Below are 11,117 nucleotides of genomic sequence, written 5' to 3' on the forward strand. Positions count from 1 at the left end.
GCAGAAACATGTGGCATTAAAATACTAATATATATCATTGGACACAAACATTCAGTGGATTGGTTTTGGTGCATCATTTGTTTGTTTGTGGTTTTGGTGGGTGAGAATCATGTGGGGTGGTGAGAGTTGGTGATGGACTAAACCACGTTGGTTTACTGTCTTATCTCTGAAAACTTTTTTCTTCCATATGTTCATTCAACACCACCTTCCTCTAGGAGATAATCCATCTCAAGTCTGCACCAGACACGCTTACCGCCATCATCGAATCCCAAATGCACCGCACTTGTTAACGTGTTTATGAAGTGTCGATTTGGCTCTCAACGCAGAGATCATCTTCTCTGATTTCTCTTGCTTTCTAATACTCTATCAAAGTGACTGTTATTGTGATAGTGACTGTTTGAGCAGGGAAGGAAAGGAGATAGTGACAATCTGGTATTGCATTCGATGGGGGTTGGCTTCGTTTTTGTGGCGTTGGTCGAGATTGTGAATACTGGCTCTTGACAATCTTTCAAAGCGCAATGCGCTACGTCCTGAAGGTAAGCAATGTGAGATGAATGAAACCTCAAGAGTGCCAGTTGTACATCCGTTTTTGGGTTGTCGGCGTGTCAGCTGCAAGTGATGCGATGAATTCTACTACAGTTATTCATAGTTATTAATGGCTTTCTCATCACAGTTATTCACGGCTGTGGCTAGTTATTCCTTTTTGAAAGAACGAGAACTGGACAGTGTCATCTAATCCAACCCCGCACTGAAACCACTCGTTTGGATAGATGGAATATCAAAATATCTATATTCAAGAAAATGGTCTATGAAGTGGTGGAGAATGTGAAATGTGTATTCATATCCTTGTTTCTGGATGCTGACAAGAACTGTATTCACTACACGAGTTGGATTTCGATGACGAGGTTGATACCTTATTGGGCGTGTTGGGGCGTGTGATGGAGATGTGGGGGTGGTAGTCATGTGGCCATCATCGATCGTGTATGGTTATCAAATACCATTTTTTTCATTGCCTCAATGTCTCTTTTTTCTGGATACAGAAACGAGAAAAACAAGGGCCCACGACAATTCGAAGATAGTCACAAACCAGGGTCAAAAATGTCAGAACACGTTAGAAGCCTCATAGGTCAGACCTGAGCATCAGAAAGGTAAAGTATATTCATCATGCCAACAAAAGAGTGTTTGTCACCAATCTTTTGTTCCCCAACAGAACCAGAACCAGTCATCTCATCAGAGATTCAGCATTAAATACACTTGATGCTGATCAGTAAATTGAGAGGTAAAGGTCAGATAAGGTAAAAGCACGCCATTGTATGCTGAAGGCGGAAGCAAGAAACCCAAGGTGGCCGTCACCAACAACAAGGTAGTTATGCTCATTAGCTGTAATGGCCACACGCGCTCGCCCACCGGGTCCAGATTGACCACGTTGTTTCGTATCCCGACGTTACAAGAAGGCGTGAAGGCGTGGGGATGGGAAGTGGGAAGTAGTCCCCTTGACATCGGGGAGATGGCCGTTGGTAACCCCGCATTCCAACGCTGTCAAAAGGTGTTACCGACCTATTGCTTCCTTGAACTGCTGGCGGACTCCTGGCTTCAAGTTGGGAGCGAACTGCTATGAGCTTGTTGTATGAAACATCTTTGGATCTAGGTTGTTTAGTAGGACACGACTTGAATGCTATTGCAATTTGTATTCGAATCTTGATGCAAACTGTAATCTTTGCATCGTTTTTGCATCTGTCGTAAATCTCAACTGTATCCTCGTAACAATACTGCAATTAGATCTACATGTTTGTCCTTGTAAATTTTGTGTCCTCGAACCGTTTGCACTGTTTCTCAACACTTCCGACGCAATTTCATGTACCGAGAGCAACGTCGTCGAGGCTGCTGAAATGTCCGTCTTGACACGACGATTTGAGCTAAACTACGTGTTTCTTTGTCATCCAACTTTTTCGAGCAAACAAGGACGCTACACCGAGACAATCTCCTACGTATTCCCAACCCTTTTATCCTTGATTTCTTACTTGAACGAGTAAGCTTGCCCTCTGTTTGACCCTGTTTGACTCTCATCTGCATCTACGTCGCCAGTACGTTTGTTGATGGTTTGCTTTGTAAACGTGGCTAGCTCCAATTGTTTCAGTATCTATGATGCAGATACCAACCGTTTGTTTACATAGTGACTTTCTCTGCCAAGGACATCCCTTCTATGGAGTGAGTTTGCTGTCATCAAAGATCTAAACATTGTGTTTAGGCTGTTTGCCGGAGGACAGGACGCGAGGAGCAAGCCTTGGGATCTCAGCCTGATTTTGATTTCGTTTATGTGTTGAATGATCTCATGAAATTATTGATCCTCCATGATCATTATTGTCCTCCGTGACAGGGAACAATGTGTGGTGCTCAACATGAGCGGCAGCTAATCTACTTTCTTTTGCGCCGCTAGAGGAAAAGTAGTCATAATCACTGGTGCTAATGCCGGTGTGAGTTTCTGATTTCCTCCTAGTCATTATCAGTTTCAACGAATCTAACTTTACCACACTTCAAACCACAAACAGCTTGGCTACCACACAGCCCTCGAAATAGCCCGAAAAGGAGGTCACGTCTTCATGGCTTGCCGTTCTCGAGAACGTGCTGAGAAAGCAATCGCCGAAATCAAGAAGGCCGCACCTACTGCTAATGTTGAATTCTTGGAATTGGATTTGCAGGATATTAATCAGACCAAGAAGGCTGGAGAGGCATGGTTGAAGAAGGGGCTACCCTTGCATGTGCTTGTTAACAATGCCGGCGTGAGGGCTTTCTGTGTTTGTAGGGATTGGTGGCCATTAGCTCATCCTTCTTTTGCTTTAGATTATGGCATGTCCATTTGCGTTGACCAAGGATGGCATTGAGACGCAATTTGGAACCAATCATATTGGTATTTGTGATGCTTAAGGCGCTATTGGTGCTTTGCTTTGTTTAACACACTTGACATTTCTCACAAGGCCACTTTGCCTTTACGAAAACACTCTTACCCCGTCTCATCGAATCCCAACCATCCCGTATCGTAAATGTATCATCTGTTGGCCACAATTTCGCTCCCAAAGCTGATCCCATTCCGTTGGAGAAAATCAACGAACCTACTGCTTTCAACACGTGGGAAAGATATGGAACTAGTAAATTGGCTAATATCTTGTTTACTGTTGGGTTGGATGAACGTTTAAAAGATGCGAAAGTCTATGTGAGTTTGTGTTAGTAGGTCGTTTGTTGGCGGAATTCAAGCAAACTATAGTCCTTTTGTTCGATTTTTTTGTACGCTAACGATTTTCGAAAATTTTTAGTGCAATTCATTGCATCCTGGAGGTAGGAACCGAACTTTTATCAATAACAACATTAATATGGATTCGCTGAAGTAGCTGATGTCTTTGCTTGTGTTTGTAGGCGTTTCAACTGAGTTGATCCGAGGACCTAATCAATCATATCCATGGCTTGCTCCATTGGGTGCCGTGAGTATCGTTTGGATTGAGAGAACCCGATTTGCTACAAAAAAATTGTATCGCTGATCTACACTCGATTTCTCTCACAGTTTATCAACTCATTCCTCTTGACAAAGCCTGAAGTTGGGTAAGTAACTCAAATGATACCCTACTAACATACTAGGGTTAAGATAATAGTGATTTGACCCCAAAAATAACATCTGATGAACCTCTCATTGCTGCTTAGTGCATTGACCCAACTATACTTGGCAACATCACCAGAGGTTGAATCACGAAACATCCGTGCTAAATATATGGTTCCAACTGCTCAACTCAAAGAGCCAAGTAAAGCTGCTCAGGATAAAGTGTAAGCGCATCGGTAACTCGGAAAGCAATTGTCTGGTTCACCTACTCACGTGTTTTGTTGCATAGGTTGGCTGAAAAGCTATGGGATTTTAGTGAAAAGTTCTTTGCTGAAAAGATTTCTGCTTGATTTAAAAAGTCATTTATTCTGGTACAAGTAACGCAACAACGGTCTCCTTCTTCATCGCACGATCTGAAGTTAAAGTATGCGGCAATGGTAAAACCGCACGTGGTACGTGTTCGATAACTCGGCGTTACTGGCGAGAGTGCGTTAATAGCATCGCGATTGCGATCCGCACTTTTGTGTCTCCCCGAGATCTAGGTTAGCTTTTTTCTCTTACGTGGTTCTTTGTCGCGTCAAATCAAAGGAGGAAAAGAAAAAACAGAAACTCTCCTTTTCCCGTGAATCGGATTGAACGGTTGCAACGGCACCATTGGATACTTGAGTGTAGACGGCACATGAAGCTTCTAAAACGCTGTAAACCAAAGATACCCAAGGTCAAAATGGGTATGTTTTCTGCTTTGCGTCCAAAAACGATACATCAAAACTGATTTGACATTTGTGTTGAATGTAGGCGGATTCAGTTTCGCAGATATCCCAGATATGAGTGGCAAGACTGTCCTGATTACTGGTGCTAATGTTGGAGTAAGTTCGATCTGCTACTGGTTCTTGTCATCGCTTGACATTGTGATATTGGCATCACGCCTAGTTTCAACTTGAAGTTATCGCTCACAACTCACATCTAACACCATTTCAACTTACAGTTAGGATACATAACAGCCCTGGAATGCGCACGCAAAGGCGCCACAGTAATCCTCGCCTGCCGGTCTCAAGACCGTGCTCAAGTCGCAATCGACAAGATTACAGCACTGGTTCCCAACGCTAAACTGGAATTCTTACGACTGGATTTACAAGATTTACAGCAAGTGAAGAATGCTGCTGAGACGTGGATGAGTAAAGGGGAGCCGTTGCATGTGTTGTGCAATAATGCTGGTGTGAGTGTTTTGGGAAATCAAAGATTGCGTTGAAACGGATACGTATAGCATTGAACTGTTCGCTTTCTTTACAGATCATGGCTCCTCCTTTTGGAAAGACAAAGGATGGGATTGAGACACAATGGGGAACTAATCATATTGTAGGAGGTTTTGGATGGCACGTAACATCGTATGGCTTGATTGATGACCTGCTTTTTTTGGCATTTTCAGGGACACTTTGTGCTGACACATTTCCTGTTACCACGATTGATTGAATGTCAACCTTCGAGGATTGTTAACTTGTCCAGGTGCGTTTGTTGAACTTCTTGCAAACGTTTAAAGCATAAAACACCACTAATGCTAAACATTATTGTGAATAGTTTCGGGTATGGTACACTTCCGCCACTGAGTCTTTTTGTGGCATCCAACAATTTCACAACCACCACACTAGACACAATTTCGCACCATCCGAAGGCATACCCTCCACCACCACAATCAACGACCCAGCCAAACTCGATATCTGGACACGTTACGGGATCTCGAAGCTCTCCAATATTTTGTTTACAGTCAGTCTAGCTTACAAGCTCAAAGACGAGAAGGTATATGTGAATGCATGCCATCCTGGATTTGTTGCTACCGAGCTCATGAGAGGACCAACTGCAGCATATGGTTCGATTATGGGAGTTATGAACTGGTTTTATGAGTTGGTTGTTACCGTTAAGCCTGAAACTGGTGCACTGACGCAGGTAATGAATCACTTTGACCAGAGGGGGGGGGGGGGGGGGTTGTGTGCATTTGAGAATTGTATACATGATTCACAAATGCTGATTGTTGACTCAGAGAGATGTTTTGAGAAGATGTTGATACCTTTCTAAGGTTTCCTCAGTCAGCATTTGACGTTTTTGGGTTGTCCTAGATCTACCTGGCGACGTCACCAGACGTCGAAACCAAGAACTTGCGTGGGAAGTACTTTGTGCCAACTGCGAAAATTGGTGAGCCTTCTAAACATGGTCGAAATGCAGAGTAAGTACAGCGGTTGATCAACCTGTAGGCGACAGCTTGCTGATAGTTGTTTTGTGCACGTTCTTGTAGGCTCGCCACGAAACTATGGACTCAGTCTGTTGAAGTTGCTGCTGGTGCTGGCATCGTGATTGCTTGATCTTGCTGTATCTTGCCATATGTGGTATTCTGTATCTTTTTAAGCTTAAAGATCCAACATTTTATAAACCCTCTTAAACACGTGATTTTCCGCGTATGCTTCAATGATATATTATACTCGCTGTATATTCGCGTAAGTTCACTGTCTCGCTTCAACATTCATACTTTCATGACATGTGCAGTGTTCAAAACGAGTCAACATAATTTTTTTGTGTTTTGAAGCTTTGCTTAAAATGGAGGAGGAAGCTGATGAGGTAGATTTTTACCTAGCCATAGATCCCGTCTACCGTATACTAATGCCCATCCCTTTCACTTAGTGGGAAGAAGCAGCTCCAATAACACTCGACAAACAAATTCACGAAACCCAACTCAAGACTCCCAGCAAGCCTACGCCCAATAATGCAGCTAATGACGATGACTGGATGTCAAAGGGGAATGAATCAGAGTAAATTTCACCTTTGCATCCTCTTCATTGTTGCAACAAGTGAGCTAACATTCACACATCTTGAATCCAAACACGCCAGACACACCGAACCATCTCTCGTAAACACTGGCCAACGCATCGAAGTCGTCGCGCCTCAAATGAAGATTTTAAAACGGAATCAGAATAAAGCTGGAGATATACCCGTCATGCAACGAACTGGAAGTGGAGGGGTTATGAAGACGCTTGCTGAACGGGAGGCGGAATATAATGCTGCTAGGGCACGGATTTTTGGAGGGTTGGATGGTGCTGATGGTGGTAGTACTAGTAATGGTGTTGGTAATACGAATGCAGAGGGTGGCAGAAACAAATCAACAACACCGGCAACTGGTGAGAAGATTGATTTAAACGATGCAGCGAATAGAAATAGGCCGTTACCAAAGAGTAATGGTAGAGGAGGAGGAGAGGGTTCACCTGCTATGGCTAGGATGGATCCTCGCTCACAAAGCAAGTAAAGCAAAACAAGGCTTATTTGCTAAAGTGCAGGATAGTATTATATTTTTTTTTGCATATTATAGTTTTGGGCATTTAATCCCTTGTGCATATAACTTCACAACAACACACACAACACCTTTTTGTTATATATACAAACAAGCTTATATGTTCCTCCTTTTTACAACTATGTGCTGGCTACAAACTATCATTTACGTGACTTTTTACGAGTATCAGAGGATGCTTGCTTCTTCTTGCCCCGTTTCTTTTCAACCTTTGCTTCATCTTCATCATCACTCGTTGTCTTGTTTGTTGAATCATCATCTGTATCCTCACCACCTTCTTCATGGCCTTTACCGCCTTCTTTCCCCTCAGCCAAGACCCGAATACGACCCCTCTTTTCAACCTGTTCAGCAAACAACGCCTTCTCAACCTCCTTTGCAGTAAATGGAATCCCTTTAGCATTCAGCGATTGCACCAGTTTATGGACAAATGTAATGACTCGTTTGCAATCAGCGATTGTGTATTTCAGGGGATGATTTGTGGCTGTGATGAGCTCATCGCTTAGGTATGGGACTTGGGTGCATACAGTTCCGAGAACGGCTGTCGATAAGTAGTGTCAGCTTATAGATTCACAAGGATGACGACTTGATCGCACTTGCCACAAGCAGCAACAGGTCCAATGCCTTGCAAAGAGTCTGGCTGTCCATTCTTTGAGAGTTGGTTGACGGCATCCAAGATGTCGTCCAAGTCGGGTTCATTGGCGAGGAGGGCCATGCATCGTGTTGTGGCTGCTTTGACTTTGGAGTCTGGGTTTGAATCAGCTTTGCTTTGAAGTCCTAGATAGTTTGGATGAGTAGTCAGCTCGGATAGCCAGTCGGATAGTGTCCAGCATGCAATCGTCGTGACGTGTCGATCCATCAACAACTGGCGGTAACCAACAAATGGAGATCGTACCAATGCGCCATTCACCACGCTAAAAAGAAGTAAGATCATGTTAAAAGCTTGCGTCTAGCAGCGACTAGCTCCAACATATAACACATACGGTAAGCTTCCAATGCAACAACTTGGATAGCTCTTCCTGAGTCATATGCATAGGTTCACGACTCTTGACAATATCCGGTAGTGTATTCCACAGCCATTCATCTTCTTCAATAAGGGTATCACCATTGTATGATTTGCCTTGTTTTGATCTCGATGAAACTTCGAGCTTCCTGGCTTGTAGAGCGCGTGGATATGCAGATAGGTAGAGATTCCAGGTGTCGAGTGAGCGTGATTTGATGAGATCTGGCATCGTGCCTAATGATATGAGGTGCAAGCTCGAAAAACAGCGACCAGCAGAGAACAATGATAGAAAGCAAAGAAAGGAGGCACTAATAAGCAGATACTGTCCAAGGCACTTACTACCTTTCTCCTTATAAGCTCCTCTTTCCCTTTAATCAGATGGCTGTCGACGAGTCTTTTGATTGCGTTTTGATTGGAACTGGAGTCACGGAATCTCTTGTTGCGGCGTATGTGGGAACGTGATTTTTACGGCTAGATCATGTAGATTTATCTATTTTATAATGATTTCGCTCTTTTCTTTCTAGTTCATTGTCTCGAGCTGGCAAACGGGTCCTACATTTGGACGATTGGGATGTTTATGGAAGTGAATACGCTGCTCTGAATTTACGTGCTCTACTTACGTTTCTGAATTCGGTTGATGATACTAGTACGTGCTATTGAGCCTGTATTTCATCGGCAATATTACAATTTGCGATTGAAACGATTCGCTGACCAACTTGATCTCGTTAGAAGGATCTAAACCAACCGTATCGCACTCATTCTCAAACGTCGACATACAAATCCACGTCCCACAACGTGTCTCAGAAGCCGCAAGAGAAGACGAGGAAGCATTCCACCAACAAGTCGTCGAATACTTGCAACGACATCCAGATCTCGTCAACGTAGCAGCCAAATCCCTATCCAATGAATCCACCGAAACATCAGCAATTCATGCTTACCTAACTGGCACATCAAACGAAGCCAGTACAGTCACCCTCAACAAGATATCAGTTCTTTTCGAACTGCTACAACAACATCGACAATGGAGTCTGGAGCTGACTCCCAAAGTGTTTTTGGCGAGAGGCGATATGGTAGAATTGCTGATATCGAGTGGTGCGAGTCGGTATGTGGAGTTTAAGGCGCTGGAGGGGGTTTATATGTGTTCGCCGAATGGGATTGACAGGGTAACTTGATGCATGGAAGACTTGGGCTTTTTTTGTTGGCAAAGCGTATTGACACTCGAAATTTTCACAAAGGTGCCTGGATCCAAAGAAGATGTATTCGCAGATAACTCTGTATCGCTAATCGAGAAGAGGAGGTTGATGAGGTTTATGACTTCAGCACTGACGTTTCAGGATCATCCTGATGAGACCATTGGTATGAGCACACAAATGAAGATAAATGGCAGTTTTTTTTTGTACCGCTAAACAGTCTTGAAATCTAGATTACGAAACACAACCATTCGACCAATTCTTGGAAGCTCAACAAATTGGAGCAAGGATGCGTGAAGTGATAATACATGCTCTTGCCATGTCGGATCGATCTGATAGTAAGACCTGAAAAGATTGAGTGACTTCCTAGACTATGTGCTGATTGCATCTTGATGCAGTCTCAACAGCTCAAGGTCTAGAGCTCTCAAACCGCCAAGTGCAGTCTCTTGGTCGATTTGGCAGGACTGCATATCTGTGTGCGCTTTATGGTGCTGGTGCTGAGCTATCTCAGGGCTTTTGTCGGTATGGCATACATATGTCTACCAATGTTTCAATCGATTGAGATGGTTTTTTGCTCTCGCTGTCTAGAATGTCAGCAGTATATGGAGGAACCTACATGCTCAACTATGCTCTTGAGTCCATAACACGAACATCCGAATCAAAATGGAAGGTGACTGGTGTCGATGGAACGACCTTTTCGTCACCGTGTTTGGTTGCTTCTGCTAGTCATGCGGCTTTAGTAAAGGATAGTACAGCTGAGAGGTATGTGTCCTGAATCTTTGAATCAAATTGGTTGTCTTTTATAACCTCGTTTTTTTCGTTCATAGCGAGAACATATCTCGCCTCATGCTGATTTTGGATGGGTCGGTGCACACGGATGCAAACTTGACGATTTCTGTGTTTCCACCGACTCGAGAATATGCGATATACGGGATTCAACATTCGTTTGACACGAATTCGTGTCCCCTTGGGAAGAGTGAGTTGTGTTTGCATTGCAGACTTGCTATCATGAAATCCAACGGTCTTTTTGCTTCCAAACAGACGTGCTGTATTTAATGACACGAGCATATGATGGAGCCAAAGACGAACTAATGGCAGCTGCATCGAAGCTGGCAAATCTTCATGAAGGTATCGTCGGATTATTCCGGGGGATTTTTTTTTCGCACGAGCTGAAAGGTCCATTTTTTAACAAAGCTGGAGAATCAACAAAACCAAACTGCCTCCTTTCAATCTTCTACAACCAAAGACGCATCGTTGCTCCAACGCCATCATTACTTGACTCAGCAATGTATTGTAGTACTCCCGGTGCAGGACTCGATTTAGATGATTGTGTTGAGGAAGCCAAGAGGATATTTACTATTGTGTGTGGTGAAGAAGCTGTGTTTATGCCTGCGCTGGCTAGTGAGGAGTCTGTCGAGTAGGACGTGACGCACAGGATACGTTTTTTTTGGTTTTGAAGTAATAGCATGGATCCTGCTATGTTTGTACTTTGACGTTCATATATAGCCTCATTGCCTCATTCTTCATGGATCGGTGTTGCATTTTGGAGGTTTAAGAAAGTCAATACACAAGAATTGGTATAGGTACTCTCATACCATTTTGGGACTGGGTGGATGATCGTGGTAGTCGAGTCGTGTAAAATGCCAAAAATAAGCTGTTTTTTCGCAGAAATGGCTGACCATGAATTAAAAAGATGTCCTTGTATTTCATAGAAGAGACTATATCAACTTTCTCACATTCTTTGTCCATGATGAATGTAGGTGTACGTCTCAGACAAGTGTCAAAGAGTTACTAGAGCAGACAAAAAATAATTTTGGTGCTGGTCGATGTTTATCTGCTCTGACAACCAGATCTACGGAAGATCTCCAAATCCTCATTCAATGCACCTCCTGAACCAGCAGCATCCATTCACGCATATCGTATTGGGACATAGGAGCAAGTCAGGCCAGTCACATGAAACAGGGTTTCAGTCCGTTTTGAACTGCCATAAAAGCAATCAACAATGGA

The 11,117-nt window shown here is 43.4% G+C and overlaps 5 protein-coding genes across 5 annotated transcripts; 4 read left to right on the forward strand and 1 right to left on the reverse strand.

Moving 5' to 3' along the window:
* Positions 1–2,332: 2,332 nt before the first annotated feature.
* SmJEL517_g06225 (uncharacterized protein) lies at positions 2,333–3,939 on the forward strand (the record flags this gene model as incomplete). The annotated part of the gene is made up of 10 exons (XM_031172151.1): positions 2,333–2,370; positions 2,438–2,474; positions 2,550–2,780; positions 2,842–2,908; positions 2,976–3,211; positions 3,312–3,333; positions 3,412–3,476; positions 3,557–3,594; positions 3,694–3,813; positions 3,879–3,939. 10 exons carry the CDS (start codon positions 2,333–2,335, stop codon positions 3,937–3,939), a joined length of 915 nt encoding a protein of 304 aa, XP_031021874.1.
* A 329-nt stretch (positions 3,940–4,268) lies between these two features.
* SmJEL517_g06226 (uncharacterized protein) lies at positions 4,269–5,943 on the forward strand (the record flags this gene model as incomplete). Its single annotated transcript, XM_031172152.1, has 9 exons — positions 4,269–4,317; positions 4,385–4,455; positions 4,575–4,805; positions 4,880–4,945; positions 5,016–5,092; positions 5,165–5,170; positions 5,236–5,530; positions 5,701–5,807; positions 5,877–5,943. The coding sequence occupies 9 exons, from the start codon at positions 4,269–4,271 to the stop codon at positions 5,941–5,943; spliced, it is 969 nt and encodes a 322-aa protein (XP_031021875.1).
* Positions 5,944–6,175: 232 nt separating this feature from the next.
* On the forward strand, positions 6,176–6,878 carry SmJEL517_g06227 (uncharacterized protein; the record flags this gene model as incomplete). Its single annotated transcript, XM_031172153.1, has 3 exons — positions 6,176–6,196; positions 6,260–6,387; positions 6,467–6,878. The coding sequence occupies 3 exons, from the start codon at positions 6,176–6,178 to the stop codon at positions 6,876–6,878; spliced, it is 561 nt and encodes a 186-aa protein (XP_031021878.1).
* Positions 6,879–7,063: 185 nt separating this feature from the next.
* On the reverse strand, positions 7,064–8,149 carry SmJEL517_g06228 (uncharacterized protein; the record flags this gene model as incomplete). Its single annotated transcript, XM_031172154.1, has 4 exons — positions 7,064–7,458; positions 7,521–7,694; positions 7,813–7,831; positions 7,901–8,149. The coding sequence occupies 4 exons, from the start codon at positions 8,147–8,149 to the stop codon at positions 7,064–7,066; spliced, it is 837 nt and encodes a 278-aa protein (XP_031021871.1).
* A 149-nt stretch (positions 8,150–8,298) lies between these two features.
* On the forward strand, positions 8,299–10,531 carry SmJEL517_g06229 (uncharacterized protein; the record flags this gene model as incomplete). The annotated part of the gene is made up of 10 exons (XM_031172155.1): positions 8,299–8,366; positions 8,445–8,566; positions 8,650–9,083; positions 9,156–9,276; positions 9,344–9,448; positions 9,509–9,632; positions 9,699–9,872; positions 9,938–10,086; positions 10,152–10,238; positions 10,305–10,531. The coding sequence occupies 10 exons, from the start codon at positions 8,299–8,301 to the stop codon at positions 10,529–10,531; spliced, it is 1,611 nt and encodes a 536-aa protein (XP_031021870.1).
* Positions 10,532–11,117: the final 586 nt, after the last annotated feature.

Source organism: Synchytrium microbalum (genome assembly GCF_006535985.1).
Source record: "Synchytrium microbalum strain JEL517 chromosome Unknown SmJEL517_scf0092, whole genome shotgun sequence".
Lineage (NCBI taxonomy): Eukaryota > Fungi > Chytridiomycota > Chytridiomycetes > Synchytriales > Synchytriaceae > Synchytrium > Synchytrium microbalum.